General features: G+C 34.7%; 1 protein-coding gene across 3 annotated transcripts in view; it reads left to right on the top strand.

Annotated features, from left to right (window-relative positions):
- The window catches only part of USP15 (ubiquitin specific peptidase 15), a 63,776-nt gene that overhangs the window by 17,121 nt on the left and 27,509 nt on the right, over positions 1-19,146 (top strand). For 2 of the 3 annotated variants that reach the window (XM_042872617.1, XM_042872618.1), the window contains exons 3-6: positions 2,162-2,292; positions 5,154-5,280; positions 8,327-8,472; positions 10,883-10,944. In XM_042872617.1, coding sequence (XP_042728551.1) covers positions 2,162-2,292; positions 5,154-5,280; positions 8,327-8,472; positions 10,883-10,944 — 466 coding nt within the window. Of the gene's footprint in view, positions 1-2,161; positions 2,293-4,427; positions 4,497-5,153; positions 5,281-8,326; positions 8,473-10,882; positions 10,945-19,146 lie in introns of those variants that run through there. The other variant, XM_042872619.1, reaches the window with a different exon arrangement.

Raw genomic sequence — 19,146 nt, forward strand, 5'->3', positions numbered from 1 at the left:
TCACACACTTTTATGAACTTCACCGTTTGGTTATGTATGGTTCTAGAACAGTGGCTCTGTATTGGCAGCCCAACAATATGATTTCTATTATTTGCTTATAATTTGATTATAATTATTTGCTTATATATTTTCTATTATTTGCTCTATAATTTGAATTATTATTTCTAGCATTTGCTAGCTAGAGCAGAGTAGTAGAGTGGGAAGTAAATAACAGATTTATTGACATTGCAACATAGGAGTCTATTTTTATGTAACCCAATTTCAATAGATTAAACAATATCAGACAGCTTTCTGTTTGTAGTAGGTCTTCCATCTTTGCCATCACTAAGGATGGAAGAAAATTGAATAAAAAGCAGCTGAAATCATACACTGCTGTTGAGAATTTAAGATCCTGAAGAGTTTTGAAGTAATTAGGAGCAAACCAGTTAAGCTAAGAGAATTTCTGAAGCTTGTGATTTTTCTTGCTAAAATTGCAACAAGTACATTGGCTGGGCTTCATTCTCCCCTCTTCTAAAATGTTAATTCTAAGAACATCCTGGCTGCATTTTAAAGGGTGTTGTTGCTCTGTTCTCTTTGTTTAGCTCTTCCTACTAGATCGTTTGTGATTTTTATTGGAGAAAAATATATGCAAACCATATTACAGCCTCTGCTGCACCAAGTCATCTCTTTTCTGGATAGATTATATTTTATCAAAACTGTTTGCTTTTGTCATCTCTGAATTGGTAGCAACAAATAACGCACGTATTCACAGTTCTTCGTTCACACGTGAAGGCATTTAGATAGAGGGAGAAGAGGTAGTTGACACCAGTGATAAGCTAATAGGAGTAAAGGATCACTTTGCATCCTTTTCCCATGTCTTCACCATTCTGGTGATTAAAGCAAAAAAGCATTGCTTTTTCGATCAATCTCTCCTTATCAGAGCTGAAGATACAGTAAATATTGAAAAGGAGGGAGATTCTGATAGTCTTGGTAAGCTGGAATCTTCTTTATTCCTCCCACATGGAAGAGAACACATCTCTTAAACATCTGTTATATGTTCTTAATGTGTTGATTTCCTGTGGAAAAGGGGAATATGTTAAAACATACTTTATTAAATATTTACACACAAAAATAGTTAATATTAAAGGACCAATCAGACGAGGTGCAAAGGAAGTTCTTAGCTCTTTTCATGTGTATGATACTGAGAGCTGTATCCTTTTCCTTGCAGAAAAATATAGATAACAATATTCATTTTTCTTAGAAATGTTACTTACAAAAACTTTCCAAGAGAAAGGCCAATACTTGAAGCATTTTGATGTTATTTTGCCTTTCTTTTATTCTCAGTTTTAATTGTGTATTTTCAGTAGCTTATTCAGATAAATATGTAAGCTGTATACTTCTTACAGTCTGTTCTTCATACATATCTTCATACATAATTAAGCTTGTTATCCTGCATTGTCCTTTGGAGTTCCATGTGTGGGTCTCTCTGTTTGATCTTTCCCTGTATAGGGAATTGTTTGCTGCCCTGTAGCTGTGTACTTCCAACTGGAAAGAAAGCTGCTGTAGTTGTCTGAGGCTTGCAGTGGTTCAGATCTGAAATTACTTCTTGCACATACAGGATAGCTGCTGTGTTACTACTGTAATAAAAATCAAATGTAAGCTAAAAGCAGGCTTCTTTATGTAGGAGGTAGCCAAGCTGTATTTCTTTCAAGCGCTGCCTCTTTGTCCCTGTGAAGAATTTGACAGGGACTGTATTTCCAGAGTACATCGGATTCTGTAAGCAGGAGAATTGTACCATGCTGTTTTCCCAATTTATCATTGAGTGAATGATTTCGAAGTTTGTCTTGATCTACTGTAGCTACCCATTCCTTCCTTTTTAGTCAAGGATGTGGCAGTAGTGTGAAAAGAAAATATTTATAGTGGTTTGAGTGCAAAGTGAGTGGGAAAACAGATCCTGTGAAAGCTGTGCATGATAACAAGGTAGGTGCTCGTGGTTGGATGTGGTGTTTTCATCAGGGTTCACAAGAGTAGGAATTCTATTGTAATGATTACAACTTGCCTAGTTTTTAAATAATTTTGCTTTGGACTCAAAATATTGTTTGCTATTTACATGAAAAATGTTTATTTAAAAGGTCAGCTAACAGAACTACTATATTGAAGTAAAAATATTGTTCTCTTACAGATGGTGACTCCCAGTCTCTCAAAGAACATCTCATTGATGAGCTGGACTACATCCTGTTGCCAACTGAAGGTTGGAATAGGCTAGTTAGCTGGTACACGCTAATGGAAGGTCAAGAACCAATAGCACGCAAGGTACTCTTAAATTTCCCTCTGGGATGAATGTGATTCAAATACAGTCCTGCAAATACGTAGGAGTTCCACAGAAGTTCGTTAGAAATTGATTTTATTAGATAGTTTTAAGTGTTGGTCCATTGTGACTTCGTATACAAATTCTACTTTGGTTGCCTAGTTTTTATTCAGATTTAGAGACTCAAGTTTTGAAAACTGAGAAAGAATGTAATCGTTCAGTTCTGGAGATAAGCCCTGTAGTTTTTATGGAAGATCTTACTTTATAAGCTTTCAAGTCTATTGGTGTAAATGATTTTGAAATTAAATGTAAAATCTAAAAAATACATTGACTGTATCAGTGAAAAATCCAGTTCTAATAGCGTTGATGCTTGTGAAGTAATTTGATAGTTCCTTTCCTGATGAGCATAATCTCTGTGCAGTCACTTGTTGGGGTAGTATTTTTTCTTCAAGCCAAAAAAACTTACCTGAACATAAATAGTCCCTGGTACAGCAGATACTGTGGCCCTCCATCACTCATAATCAAACTCATAAAAATTAACATATTTGCCTGTTTGCTCCAGAACATACCATCCTTATTGTTAAGGCGATACAATATTTTACCAGTTTATTGATGAGATAATAGTTTAGTTTGAATTGTTTCTTGGGATTTTCAGAATAGTGATCAGAGTTGCATCTGTAGTGTAATAAATTACTAAGTTTTAAAATACATTTAGACGTACTTATAAGAGTGGTCAGGCACTGGAATGGGCTGCCCAGGGAGGTGGTGGAGTCACTGAGCCTGGAGGTGTTCAAGGGATGTTTGGACGTTGTGTTGAGGGACGTGGTTTGGTGAGAGCTATTGGTGATAGGTGGGTGGTTGGATGATCTTGCAGGTCTTTTCCAACCTTGGTGATTCTGTGATATTTGTCATTTCTAAATTGATCATTAGGAGATATATTTTTTTCTATAACACAGCTCTTTATTTTAATTCCTTAAAAGTTAAAAGAAACTATTATAATTAGAATGTGGTTTTTGGCATAATACAGTTTTTTTTCCTCCTGTGACATCAGTAGTCTGAGTGCATGCTGACCACTTAATTGAAGAGCCAGATTAAGCTACAGAATGAATTTTATGTCTTCAATGTCCATTTGGTCAGCAAGGGAAGTTTGTTTTAACATTCCCACTGCTACTTTAAGAGGTGTTCTATTTTACAGAGACACGGCTAGTATGTCTTGCTTATCTAGTCCTGTGAAAGCTGAAATCTTTTGTAATGTCTTTTGTTTAATGATATACATAATCAACTTATTACTGTTGTTCCTGAGGATACGTTTCAGTAAAATAAATACTCTTCCGTCATCCTGGTAGAGCTTCTGTAATTTTTTGGCCTTTAAAAGGAAATAGAAGGAGAGAGAAAGTAATGAAAGTAGCTTGCCTAGTATTTGGAAGAGACTGACTGGAAAAATAAGTGCAGTGTAATGAGTGGCCGAGTAAACTGTCATAGATTAATTACCTTCTGCCAATATAAGCAGTAATTGTCATCTGAGATACCAGTTCAGGTGAATGAGTTTTTCATTGTGTTGCTTTTCCCATTTTGTTCTTGAGTCTTTCTCCTCTCTATATTAATGTGTTAATTGTTTTTGTTTTTGCATACTAGTGGTGTGATGCTTTTCTTTGATTTTTGAGAGTGGGGAGGAGGACGAAGAGGGGTGTTTTTTCAGATGTGAATCTAAGTTTATATATTTAATATATATTTAAATTGATTTACTGTTGTACTTGTTCTGAGTCAAATAACATTATGAATTTGTTGTAGCATACAGTGATACAACTACTACATTCTCTTTTTTTTTTCTCTCAGAAATGTCTTACCCACACTGCTCAGTTCTGATTACTACAACTATTTTGTTGTTACTCTAGCAGCTGAAAATCCTAATAAGCTGCTGAAGTAAAGACATTTTTATTTAAATGTCATGGCTGGAAGTCATAACTCTGGCAAACCATTGCACTACAATGGAATTCTTAATTCATTTTTTGTTCCTATGGCACGTGCATGCAAGTTATATTTGTACAGTAGATAGCAGATCTCTCCTAGCGAGTAGCTGATGGCTTTTTTTTTTAACCATATTTGTCAGATGTATCACATATCAGGGTGATGGTTATTTTGGGAACAGTCTACATGACTAAGTACTGCAGTTACACTTTGGAAGATCAAAGGGAAAAACATTTAAGAGGTGACCCTGATTATTTTTTTTTTTACATTTTTACTTTAAAAAAAAAAAATCCTGTATTTTACTAATTTGTAATAGAAGTTACAAAAGTGAACCTATAATAAACAACTGTAATGACTAGCTGGAATTTCAAATGAATGTATTCATTACCAGAGCATAGCTGGCAGATTTGTGGGTCTACTTTAAATATAAGATCTGTTTAAAAATCACGTGTGAAATTTAGAATTTAGTAGTGTGTATTGTGTTTTTAATAAGTATTTTTTAGCTGTGAAACCTAGTCCTTCATGTTTTGAAGAGACAGCATACATTGAATGTGTCCTGAGATGATTATTTTTTTTTTTAAATAACTTTTGGTGCTTTTAACCTTCTGTTTAAGCATCTTATCTTGGAATTAAGCATCCCCGTTTGTGATTTGCACTGTACTTACAGCTTTGAAAGTCATGGTATTAATTAATAAGGTATAATCTTGTGAGGAAAATTTCTACTTTTTTAAAAAGTAGGTTTCTAAGAAGTTATAGGAGAATTTTAGTCTCAGTTTTTGGCATTTATTAAATGTCCTGTTTTCTTTGAACCTCGGTTTCTTGCAAAAGTCTCAAAACTGCTGAACTGTGTGTGCATAAATGTACTTGGATTAATACTTGATGTCAATCTGTTTTTCAGGTTGTTGAACAGGGTATGTTTGTAAAGCACTGCAAAGTAGAAGTGTATCTGACAGAATTAAAGCTTTGTGAAAATGGAAATATGAACAATGTTGTCACACGAAGATTTAGTAAAGCTGATACAATAGGTATGTAGAAGCATTCTGAACAGTGTGTGATTGTTACTTGTTTAAATTGTATTTAGTAGTGAATTCTGAATAAATCTATGTAAAATGATAAATGAGCATTATAATGTTTACAAAGGATGGGACTAGTCTTGCTTGAATTGAAATTAGAAATTGAGCAATTTAGAATATTTAGGGTTATCAGTAAATTAAAAAAGAAACTTTATTTTATTATCTAAGTATCTGGGTTATTTTGTTATTTCTATAGATTTGCACTTTCCAGAAAGTGAACAGCATGACAGTGTTTTTTAGTATCTTTATTAGATGCCATACTGCTTTTCATGGCTTTTGTTGTGTAAGAAATACCATTTTTTTCATGTCCTTCCATTGATGTCTTTTTTTCATTCAATTTTAAGTTAATACATAAAAGGGTATATTACACAGCACAAGAACAAATTAGATTTATGAATTAATACCTAAAGCTGATGTACAAAGGTAACCGTTGGGCTGTAAGTTGGCAGGCCAGGCACATTCTCTAAAGTAACTGAATCCTCTATTATATTCAGATCTTGTAGTTATTCATAGTTATTTTGCCTGTTCTTTAAACATAATGTCATTTTTGTCCCTGAATGTAACAGAACATGCACAAGATATTATTGATCACATATCCCAGGTTTTTGGTGTATTTGTACATGTGTATCTGGGGTAGGATTCTTACAGCGAGTTGTACTTCTGCAATTAGTATTGTGGTATAGACAAAGGACATAAAGTCAAGTCCAACCATTACCTTGCATTGCTTGACAGCAGGGCTGGTCTTTTCAGATTTTACTTATGCTGACTTATAGTTAGTATTTTGCAGAATGCATACCATAAAAACAGAATAATTTTCCCTTGTTAGATTTTAATCTTAAAGATAAATGGATAATCAGCTGCTTGTAATGGAATAAAAACTTAGAAGTTGTGAAATATGTCCTTGAAACAAGCCTTCAATGTTGTGTGTTAATTGCCCTTCTTGGGACCTGTACTAACTTGGCAAGGTGTACCTCTTTACTCACTAAGCAAAACTAGTAGCTTTGATAAACCAATTTAATGTTATTCAAAATTATATATACCAAATTCAAGCTACTTTTTAGCCATATTGCATTAAGCCGTATCATTGGAATTATAGTTTATATATAAATTTCTGTTTTTTCTTTCTCTAATCAGATGCAGAATGAATGTTACTTGGATATACATTCATTTTTATTCTTAGCATAGAAATAATGATAATTATGAGAACGTTCTCGTGAAAGGTAATAAGAAGCAGACTCACTGGCAACCCCATTCTGGACACTGGCCTTAATTGTTTTTCTGAGGTGTGGACAAGATTCTCTTGGAAGCCTTGAAAATATGTTCTTTCTGAAGCTAATCTTCTTATGCAGAACAGCAAACTGTGCCATCGTAGCCAGGACATCCAAAAGAGTTTACGTGTCAGAAAAAGAGCTGGAAAAGTAGATACCTTTTTTGAGTGAAAGAATTGATTCCTGGATGATTCCTGGAATTTTTCTCTTACCGTCCCTTTAGTATAAATTCCACTGAGGTGAATGGACGTAACATACTTAAATCCATTCAAGAAGTTTTAATGTATCTACCCATTATCATTACTTACAGTATTTGTTACCCTCAGGAGGTCAGGTCAGACCTTCCTTAATTTAAATATACAGAGGAGGTTTTGGAGAAAAATAAATAAGTGTAATCTAATATTCACTAGCCAGTCTTCAAATGTGTGTTATTCCTGAAATTCCTTTGCTTTTCTGCACAAGTAGAAACTAAGATAAGTTAGTTTGAGGTAGAGAAAAGAAATAATTATAGAGGATAGACCTGATAATGACAGAATACACAATATGCCTCAGGCTGTGCATGTTGAAATATATTGTGCTCATATTTATACTTGAACAGGCACATTGATATTAGGTTATGAGTCAGTAATTCAGTGATAGTTGGCGAAGGCGCAGGGATTAGGATTTTAAAGTCAGAATTGTTTAATTCTTGTTTATTTATCTTAATTCTTTTTGTTTAATTCTGTTTGTTTATCTTAATTCTTAATTGTTTAAAAAAAACCAACTCAATTCCACAGTCTAAAAGTGGCACAGCAGCCAAGTGGAACGTAGTCTGCCCAGAGTCTTGGTTATATCATGTACTGTATAGTCATCTGATAGGATTGATGATTACTGTTACATAGTAGTTCTGTAAATGAAATTGCAACAGGAGATATTAATTTTTTACTTTCGAAGAACAAAAGCTGAAATGCTCAAGTATTTAATTTTCATGGTTACTAATAAGTTAATGAGCAAATATCTTCCACAAATTCTTTTTTTTAGCGGAAGCCGTTGATAAATCTGGGTTTTTTTTAAGACTGTGCCAAATAGATTCATGCTTGTATTCAAATGTAGTTATTTGAAATTGTTGGTTGAGAACTGATTGAAATGGAAAGAAAGATCAAAAAAAAAAAAAAAAAAACCAAAAACAAAAAAAAAAAAAAAACAACTCAAGCTTTGCTTATAGTACAGGGCAAGGGAGAATTGTAGTGTTTCAGCACAGAGTAGAGTTTAATTTCTGTGAGTGTATGTGTTGAACTTAGTGCTAATTGCACTGAGACATGGGTAGTAGAAGGTTAAAAAACAGTGGAATTGAGAAAGGAACAGAATGAATTGCCCTTCCTGCCCCTAGTTTTATTGCCAGTTTCACTTCTAATCATTCTCTGTCCACCCACACTTCTGTGTAACCACGCTTTGGGAAATGAGTAGACAGGTACCTAGGGTAGCTCCTGTCATCTCCTATGCTGTTATGTATTTGGACTACTTTGCTAGGAGATTCAGGAGGAAATAAAACACTCCTCTGACTATTTCCATCTTAAGGGCATGCCAGCTAGCAACTTCCTGTTTTTTCTACAGCATGATACAGTTATATGGTCATTTCTAGAGTTTGATCCATATTTTGAATATAAGGGCTACTGATTCTGATGTTTTATTCAGTTTGAAATGTTTGTCTAGATAAGTGCTAAAATTCTGTTTTCTCCTTTTCAAAACAGATACAATTGAAAAAGAGATAAGAAAAATCTTCAATATTCCAGGTGAAAAAGAGACCAGATTGTGGAACAAATACATGAGTAATACTTTTGAACCTTTGAATAAACCAGACAGTACCATACAAGATGCTGGTTTATATCAGGGACAGGTACTGTGTCATACCATTTATTTTGTTGTTTTTTTAACGTTTATTTTTTGCTCATGAAGCTGTATCTGTACCCAGTGTATTTTCCATACTTTTAAAAGTGCTAATAAATTGTATTAGGGACAGGGTACTTGTTTTAAACAAACAGAAATAGAAGTGACTTATAATTGTATTTTCATCTTTAAATATGAATTTACTAGAGAACTGTAAAGAAATAAATGTAACATTGCTGACTTCAATTTGGCAAAACTTGAAATAAGCAATATTCCAAAATTGGGATATGTTTCTATAATGAAACCCAACTTTATTTAAAAATAAATAAATAAAAATTTGTCTAAAAGGCTATGAAAATAAAAGACTCAAATTGCAGTGTCTGGCTTTCAGAAAGAAAGAAAAAATAAAAACTTGCATGAGAGCACATCCTTACTTATAAATGCCTTTGTGGGAAGATTTTTTTTTTTTTCTAAATACCTTTTTTTACCATTACAATTGGGAATAAACTATACAAATTTACGTGTGAACTGATTGAGCAATTTCATTATTGGAATAACTTTTCAAATTATATTGATTCATTACTCTTCAAATCAAGTTGAATTTTTTTCAACAACTGTAGGTCATATTGTTATGCTACAAACAAGAATGAATAAAATTTGATGGCAGTAATTGTAGGCAAGATTATATTAAAATATTTCCTTTTTCTTCAAAATACTTGACTTTAGCTTACTTAACAACAGTGTTTATGTTGTGCCTCTGTTTTCTTTTATGGCATGGAAGGTAAGTAAACAGTGCACCAAAATAACAGCTTGGACTGTTGTGCTCTTTAACTTCAGTTAAAGCCTCACAGTTTATTTTCACAATGCACAGGTCCTGCTGTAAGAACCTGTGTCAAAGATATATCTTGAAAATTGCCTCTATCCCAGTGAAACATTAACTGTGAACTGTGCATGGTCTAATATAGCCATAAAAAGATCTGCTGGTGACATCTGTACTTAAAGGAAAACAGATATTATTCAAAACAATTGAACCATGGTTTCTGAAAAATGCTAAATGTCCCAAGCAGAGCATGTGTGTTTGGGTCAGTTGTACTTGCTGACATACAGGGCTGAAGTTTTTCTCATCAAGCCTCCTAATTTAGTGGTAGTTATTCTATTAGTCTGTCTAATCTAATAGTTATTTTTACCATGTAAAACTAAGCTGTGTGCGTGATTGGTGGGTGAATGTTTTGAATTCAGCAGCTGATTTCTGAAGTGAGCTTTTAAGGATTCCATTGAACTGATACATCTGCATCTTCCTTTCATTCAGTAGTCTCTGAAAACCAATGAAAGGAAGAATGAGCAGAACGTTTTACAGCATTCGAGATTCAAAATAGTAAGCCACTATTTTCCAGGCTGAAAACTGTAATGGAAAGCTGGTTTTCAGTGGTTTCTTTAGTGTATGCAGACTGAAAATTTGATTTCATCTTCAAGAGACAGCATGATGTATGTAAGATTCTGAGGACAAGTGTATACGTGAATATATGTATATATGAATATATTATAGTATGTGTTTGTGTAGACACAGACACACAAAAGTATGGCATGGCAGATAGCTAGCATCCTGAAATATTAGTGAACAAATACATAAAGTTATTTGTACTTGAAGTACAAAGTATAAAGTGGTTTCAGTTAAGATATTAGAATCTAGTTGCCATTTCAGATGATCTGGGCTATCCCAGCTGTCAGTCCAGAAAGGCATGAGCTTTTTGTGGGTCCAGTGTCGTATCTGCCAGCATAGGGCAGATATCTCAAATACCCAAAGACATCTCAAATGGCACTTGCCTGTGTTTAGGACTGAGTGTTCTGTTCTCCCATTTGTAGCAATAACAACTTGAATTAATTGTATTTCATTAGTCTACTCTCCATTTGGAAAATTAATATTAGGCACATTAACTAGAATATTTTTGTTTCTTTAAAAAAAAAAAAAAAGGACAAAACAGGAAGGTATGATTTAAGGATATAAGGTGGAATTTTATTTTATTTTTTTTATTTCCTGCCTACTTGGATTGTGTGTTGGGCAGCATTTGTTCAGGAATGCCCATTTCCTAATTGCACTGTTGTGTAGATGTGATCTCTATAGATTCATAGATTCTATTTAGGCAAGTGATCATCTGATCTCTTTGAGAGGTCAGATCTTGGTCACCATACCCACAGGTTGTTGAAACCCAAACTTGTACAAATCAAGGTGAGGCCAGAAAAATGAACAGGGAATGAGTAAGGGTGCATTGTAATTGAAAAGATATCAGTTAACCTCAGAGAATAGTAACTTAAACATCAGTCTGTTCTGTCTCCATCCCACATAAGCAAATTGATTTAAAACACTGGAAAATACTGTTTTTATTTTGGTATTCTTATTGTGTGTTTTTTTTTGTGTGTAGGTACTGGTAATAGAACAGAAGAATGAGGATGGAACATGGCCAAGAGGTTCTTCAACTCCTAAGTAAGTGACAGGTTTTTCATATTGTTCACCATAGCTTATCTATTTTCCCATAATATTTTCCTTTGAAACGCAGTTGGTTTTTCTTTCTGTTCTGCATATCGCCTTTTCTATTTTTTGTCTCAATAAATACAAAGTAGTTTGTCTGTTTTAAGTGCTGCACAATGTAGAACATAATATTAAAAAGGTGATTTCCTGCATGTTCATTGCACAGTTTTGGTGACTTTGGCCAGTAATATACTTTGTCTTGTTTAAAAATAGAAGGAAATCTTCAGTAGGAAACTGTGAAACTTGGCTTATTTTAGATTTCTGTTTCAAGCATATTTGAATTTCATCAGTATATTTGAATGTTTTTGTGAATAGCTTTTCCTTTTATCTTCAGAGCACGTAATATTTACCCATAAACATTATTAAATTGTCTTGTGTTGCCAGGATGTTGCTTTTGTTCTTGTTGGGTTGTCATCAGTTTACAGAGTATGATGTTATATTTCTGTTCTTCCTGCTGCCATTATGAGCAGCACCTACATATAATGGAAAGGGATAAAAAAAAGACTTCAGCATGGTGTTTTGTTTTTTTCAGTTGAATACATTTTTCAGCAGCATTTGTAGATTCTAAATGGTATCCTCCAGCATACACAAGGGTTTTGAGGAACAATTGGAACTACTAGTGAACTTAATACCAGCCGTACATATTTTGTTAACTGCTTTTTCTCCCCTTTGGTAGATTCTTGAGCTTATCTTTCATTTGAATGCTCTAAGTTCCTCTTATTTCTTTTGTTATTTTGAATTAATGCAATGAGATTTAATGTTGCTTAAGATTTATTTGTAGTATAGTTGCTTATCATTTGAAAGATACAGACTTCTAATCTTTTTGACGTTTCATCTCAAACGTTTTTATTAGGAGCAACAGGTTATATTAAGTTGCTTAATGAAGTCTGAGCTGTTCAATTTAAGCTTAATTTGAACAGTTTAATCTTACTTAGCAGGATGTTATGACAAAAAGAGAACTGAAATTGTGGAGCAGCAGAGAGAATGGTATGCCAAATACATGGAAGTGTAATATCTGAGCTTAAAAAGCATTCAGTTGACTGACTGTCATGGCTTTAAAAAAAAAAAAAAAAAAAAGTTTTGGTAGGAAGACATCCCTACTTTCCTGCCATGTTTTTACTCCACCTTATGGAGAACACTGAGAAATTTCATATAAATTGAAGTATATAATCTGAAAAATGTTTGATCTGGGGACAAGTAAAATGAAATAGAAAGTTCTGGTGCCAGAGAAGGTTTATAAGATATTCAGAAAATGAGAATAAATAGTTTCAATATGAAGTGATGGTTTTGCCATTTGGCAGCTATCAGAAACATTGATTGAAATTTCATATTCAAATTCAAAAGGTTTGCAAAATTTAGTAGGTTCACATAAAAGCTATAAGCAAGCAGTAATGGGGCCAGATTTTTACATCGATATGAAACCTTGTGAAAAATCTAATAAATCATAAGAGGAATAAAAAATACATTACGCTACTTTTGATTCTCCTGTGTGAGATACCAGGAGTATTAGTATGTCATCGCTACCAGTGTATCCCCATACACCTTCCTGCAGTCCTGTCATGGTTTACACACATTGCACTGGCAGCTGAGAGTAGCTGTTTGCAGTGCCTTTTTTAGAAGAGTAAAAACTGTAAATATGTTCTGAGGCTACAGGATAAAATACCATATTTTAAAAGACCAAAATATAGATCACTAGAAAGTATGAGAGATTTCTAATGCTTGAAAAGGCCAGGATTATTTCAGAACATCAGCTAAGCTTTTCACAGAATCACATGATAGTTGAGGTTGGAAGGCAAGTTTGAAGATTGTCTAATCCAAACTACCTATTCAAATAAGGATCAAAGTAAGCTACTTGAGAAATGCCACATTCCACAGCCTTCTTGGCCAACCTGTTTCATTGTTTACAGACTGTCACTATGAAAAACTAAAATAAAATACAGAATTGCCTGTGCATCAGTTTCTGCCTTATCTTTTCTATGGGCATCGCTGATGTTTCTATACCACTAGGGATTTCTACTCGTTGCCAAGATCACCCTGGAACAGTTCCATCTACATAAGCCTCTCTAGCCTGAACAGTCCCTGCTCTGTCCTCTCAGGTCAGATGCTCCAGTTCCTTAATCATCTTTGTCACCTTTCACTGGACTTGATCCAGTATTTCCATGCCCTCCTGTATTGGGTAGCGCAGAACTGAACCCTGCACTCTGTTTCTCATCAGAATAAAGTGCCAAGTAAAGGGGTAAGGCTCACTTCAGTACTTCAGTGTACTGGTGTTGTTCTTCAGAATGCAGCCCTGGAGCCTGTTGACTGTCTTTGCCAAGCTGCTTTCCAGCCTGTCAGCCTTCATTTTTATCCCAGTGTGTACTGGTTTCTAGGGCTATTCCTGCCCAGATGAATGACTTCGCATTTCCTTTATCAACTTGATGAGGTTCCTGTCTGCTCAGATACTTAGATGTTTTGCACATTTTCCCTGCCTCTTTCTTGGTAGCAGAAACATAACAGCAATCTTTAATTTGATTGCTTCATTTGTTATCATTTTTTACCACTTACAGGTGTTGAATGAAGGCAGAGTTGTTCGTTTGTTTTTTTTTTAATAAGAAATATGTTAAAGGTGTGATCATCTTTTCTGCAGCAAGAGAAAAACAAGATTTACTTTGAAAGTGGCAGAATTATGATATGAGTTCAGTATAGAGCACATTGCCTTGGAAAATAATGCTGTTTTGCTCATAACTGTAATTAATTGGTAAAAATGAAAATGTTTATTATAAGCATACCAAAACCATTGTTTTCTAAGGAAACTTGGAGGAAATTCAGCTTTTTTGGTCCATTGTGCAGTTAAGAATTTCAGCCCTATGTTCAAACTTGTCAGTGCTTACATTTGTGTTGTATATTGTTCTTCTAACTTCTGAATTTACTTCATTTAGGAAGTAATTGCAACTGTAATTTAAATTCCTGTAAATTAAATAAGCAAATCCTCTAAATTCTACTGATATCTTTTGTTGTCTCATTTTAACACAGACTTCAGTGTTTTTTTTTATGCCTGGAAGTATGTGAATGTGGTGTAGAGAGTCAGACTTCTGTCTTGGGAGTAGCTGGATTTTGGCCCTCTGAGAGGTTCTATTTATATCAACTGTTTATATCAACTACTGGGATTTTTGTTGCACAGGAAGCTTGGCTTCTGTGAGACCATTTCTGGGGAGCTGAGAGTGGCTTCACCTCAAATGTCTTCACTGTCGTCTGCTCCCAAAATAGCTATTACTCAGCATTAATGGATAGCTCCACAGAAAATTGTGTTATATTAACTTTGCAAATCTACATCATTCTTCAGATTATCTCACACGTGTGGGTGGGAGAAACTATTTGAATGGTTTGCTGTCATGAAGAGTATGTTTTAAAATAGGAAAGAAAAATCTAAGGCTGTAGTTCACATAAGTGAAGCAAACTTCACAAAAACAAACAAACAAACAACCCAACAAATTATTCACGTTCTGGGAAATACTCTGCAACAATTAAAGTCTTTTTACAATCTATGATCCCAAAACTTGAGAGAAGGAGAAGAAAGGAACTTAACGTTATGAAGTTCTATGAGGTACCAAATGAATAATGGGGACAAGCTTTCTCTATTAGTTCTCTGTTTAGAAATTGTTACCTGTTCATGTGCAAATTTATATAAAAGCAAATTAGATAAAAATACAAAGATACTGTTAACTAGAATCTTATTTTCTTCTACCCTTAGGAAGGCATTGTTCACTGTTTTCTCAGAGAACTTAAAACTGAAGTGAAGTCCTTTTAGTTTCTTCAAAAATGCTTCTTATGTGGCCAAAAATATTTCAACTAAATTATCATATACATATGTGTATAATAAAAGTAACAGATTTAATCCTGGCCTGCTCTTTTTGACATTGCTGTGAAATAAGTCCTCAAATAGTTAACAGCTTCTTTCTGTGACTTACAGATTGCCTGCTCTTAGCCTTAACAATTTTATGTGAAAGAGTACATTGATTTTTGTTTTTTTGAGACTAGACACATTTATGATATTTTCTTTTATAATTAAAAATGTTTTCTTAAAACATTTGTCACACAGTAAGTTTTTTTCTTAAAAAAATCTTTTCTAATTTCAATTTCCGTGCCTTTCTTGAAGAATCTCTCAAAACTTAATTGTTTTTTTGTTTCTGGCCTGGATCTCTGTATATATATATCTCTGTATATATTTTACAAAAGGAAGTAGAAAGTACATAGCTGTCCTTTTTGAAATATTTTATTGCTTGTGTATCCGAAGTTTTTAGGAAGCAAACATCTGTAATTCTTCAACTGTGTGCAGTTTTGTGTGCCACAGTGCCAGTATGAGACAGAGATAAGCTATTAGTGCCCAGAGGAGGGCTACAAAGATGGTGAAGGGTCTAGATGGCAAGACATGAGAAGTAACTGAAATCCCTGGGTTTGTTCAGCCCAGAGCAGAGGAGGCTGAGGGGAGGCAGCCTGCAGCTCCTCATGAGGTGGGCGGAAGGGCAGCGCTGAGCTTTGCTCATGAGCACCAGTGATAACAGGACCCCAGGGAACAGAATGGAGCTGCATCAGAGGAGGGTTGGGTTGGAGATCAGAATAGGTTGTTTATGGAGAAGAGTGGTTGGGTTCTGGAAAAGGCTTCCCAGGGAAGTGATAAAGACACCAAGTGTGCCAAATTTCAAGAAGTGTTCAGGCAACATTCTTATAATATGGTTTGATTTGATTTTTGGGTGGTCCTTTGTGGAGCCTGAATTCAGACTCGATGATCCTTGTATGTCCCTTCCAACTTGGGATATTATGTGATTGGAAAATCTTCACTCAGCCATAGCTTCTCTGACTGCCAATCCCAGTGTTTGACTACCCTCACTATTTATAATAATAATAAAAATAAATTAGTTGTTTATCCCTTTTTTCCCTTTTTGTTATTGTCTGAAATATGGGAATTTCCATATAAGAATGTACCCATTGCCTCTTGTCCTTTCAGTGTAATCCACTAGTTTACACAGTATTCTTCATCCCTTCCTGTTGTACATTTATACCTCTTGGTATGGACCCTCTGCAGTGTTCTCTTTTCTAGACTAAACAGTCCCTGCTCCTCGCAGGTCAGATGCACCAGTTCCTTAACCATCTCTGTAGCCATTCACAGAACTTTTCATGTCCCTGCTATGCTACAGAGCCCAAAACTGAACCCTGTATTCTAGGTGTGCCTCATCAGGATAAAGTGCCAAGGAGAGGGCTGGGCTCACCTCCTTCAGCATGCTGGCATTGTTCTTGTGAATACAGCCCTGGAGGCTGTTGACCATCTTTATCAAGTTGTTTCTTTTGTCAGCTGTGTTTTTATCCAGTGTGTACTGGTGCATTTTCTTTTACCTACTTAATGAGTCTTTCATCTCCCTATTTCTCCAGTCTGTGGAGGTCCTTCTGAACAGCATTATGCCTACCTGGTCTGTCAGAAGTGTTGTAAGCCTTACTGAAGCAGATGTATCTGCTCCCATCAACAAGCTAGTCGTCTCAGTAGTAGGGGGGTATCAGGGTGGTTTAATTATCATTTCCATTTCATAAGTCCACGTTGATTTCTGCTAGTCACCTTCTTGTCCTTCGTATGTCTGAAAGTGGTTTCCAGAATCAGTTATTAGAATATTTATCATATTTTAAGATAGTAAGATAAGCCTGAGCAGCCTGTATTTTCCTATATTTTCTGGCTTGCTGTCTTGAAGATATGATTGCCATATTTTCCAATCCTTAGGACTCCACCAGTAGCTATAATCTTTAAAGATAACTGAGTAGCATTACAGTATTATCAGCCAGTGCTTTCAGCAGTTGAGGCATCTTGTCAGGCTCCATCCTATGCATCTCCTGTGTGTTTAGATGTTCCTGAACCTGATTTTCCTCCAGTGGGGTAATTCTTACTTGCTCCAGATTTTGGTCTTGGAGACCTGCAACTCTGAAGAGTTGGTAAACAATAAGACATTTAAGGACCTTAGCATTTCCCATGCCCTTTGTCACTAGGGTCTCTGCCTTATTTAGCAGTGACCCATGCTTTCTCTTGTCTTCTTTTGCTGTTTGTATATACTTTTAGAATCTTTCTTGTTGCCCTTCATATCACTTCCAGATTTAATTCCAGGTAGGTGTTAGATAGATATTTGCATGTCTCTTGTTCAAGTGTGTGTAGCTACATTTGTACATCCTGCTGACAAGGATATGGTTATTATCTGCATTCTAGCCTATAATATTTTATATCGCTTATAATTTATGAATCTTTTTACATTATAATTTATTACCCTGGGGCTCAGTCTGTGTCGAGAATGGAGAAATAAGGGAGCTATTTGTTCTGTGTCATAGAATATCTGAAGTTACTAGGGACCTACAGGAATCGTTGAGTATTTTATTCAATCCTAATTCCAGTTCTTGAGTTTTAGTCTTGTGTTTTGGTTTCTCTATTCACTATGTCAGCTCAGAATAACTTGTAAATGAGATCACTGCTCCTAGAATATTTTCTCTTTTTTGTTGTCATTTAGTAGTCTTTTATTGCTTGTTTATGGGTTTTCAAGGAGCTATGGAATATCTGCAAAGAAACGCTGATGAATTTAAATTAACAGAATAAGTCATTTGCTTCTTGAAAGTATATTTGGAGAAGTGTAGTGAACTAAAGTTATGGTTCATATTGACAATGGGACTTAAGATGGCTTTGTAGCTGATAAGCAGGCACTGGCAAAAAAAAGTCTTTGGTTTTGGCAAGGGAACTTGCTTTGTTTCACTGACAGAAGCAATAAGCAAATACACTGGGATTTGAACATAAACCTTGCTCTGCCATTAAGACCAAAATACTGCACAGTTTTGACCAGAATTTTTTGTTTTGTCTTCTATGCATATTGACAAAAATCCAGAGCAAAATTGCTCTTTGTTTTTAGTACTCAGAATATTTCTGGTAGCTTGTCCATGGGAAAGAATGTAGTCTGTATTCAGTTGTCCTTCAGTATGGATAAAAGAACATTCTTGTACAATTCTGTGTTCAGTGGTCAGCTGTATCACTATTAAATAGATGTCAACAAAGTTTTGAGGTAGAGGTGTTGAACATTACTCATACTTGTCATTTATTTTTCTAGTTAATGAGATGAAATGCTGAAAAAATGCTGCTTTTCTTTTGCAACAAGGCGATGCTAAGTTTAAAAAACAAAAAACAAGACCACCAATATGTTGCAGTTGTTTTATTGCAAGATACTTTTGGTGGTTGTTTTTGTACAATGTTAAAGAGCTGAAGGTAGAGCAATACTTTCAGTAGTAGCACTTACTGTCCATTCAAAGTCTTCTGTTATCCTTTTTTTCATTTCCATTTTAATAATGGGAGAATTTCTGCCGGTGTGGTTACCAAAGCTTTCCCACGAGTATTGAAATGTGCTTGAAGCTGTGAAGGAGTTGTGAATGAATGATGTTAATCTTTGCACGCAGGATTTGGTAATGTAAGCAGATAGCTGCACATGTCGGAGTTTTATCAAGCTCTTACTGTTTTACATATCATTATTGCTTGCTATTTGATAGCAAGCGCCTAGTTTTAAGCAGTTATTTTATCATACAGGCAGCAGCGCATCGGAGCAAGGAGTAAAACTGCAGATCGTTCTGTTCTCTGAGGAACAAGATAACTTTTGCTGAAAACCAGATTTTTTTATTATTTTTTTTTTTAGCTTTTTTCTGGTTTCTTTGAATTGTGAGACAGCAATTATTATAAATCCCATTTTGAATTTTAAAACAATATTGCAGTTGAATTTGTCTTAAGTTATATAAAAGCTTCAGATTTGTTTCGGAAATTCACATTTCCATTCAAAATGATTCAATAGAAATACCTTCTTTAAAAACAGTGAATGTGCATAATTCATGTGTTGAATTCAAGTTAACTTGAACTAATAACTTGAGTTCTGTATCTTTCTTGTGGACATGTCTGTATATATTACTTTGAAGATAACGATCAAAGAAGATTTGGATTGATAAAGGAAATCTACAGAAAAGCTGTTCAGTAAAATTTTTCTTAACGTGGCGAAGCATCTTTTCTTTTGGAAAAGATTTATTGATCAAAAGTTTTAAATTAATGTCAAAATACAGTAGGAAAGATTCCCAGAGTAAAAATGTCTATCTCTTTGCAGTTTGGTGCTTGTTATG

This window comes from Lagopus leucura, unplaced genomic scaffold, assembly GCF_019238085.1.
Source record: "Lagopus leucura isolate 7727_CA_CO unplaced genomic scaffold, USGS_WTPT01 Super-Scaffold_100008, whole genome shotgun sequence".
Taxonomy (NCBI): domain Eukaryota; kingdom Metazoa; phylum Chordata; class Aves; order Galliformes; family Phasianidae; genus Lagopus; species Lagopus leucura.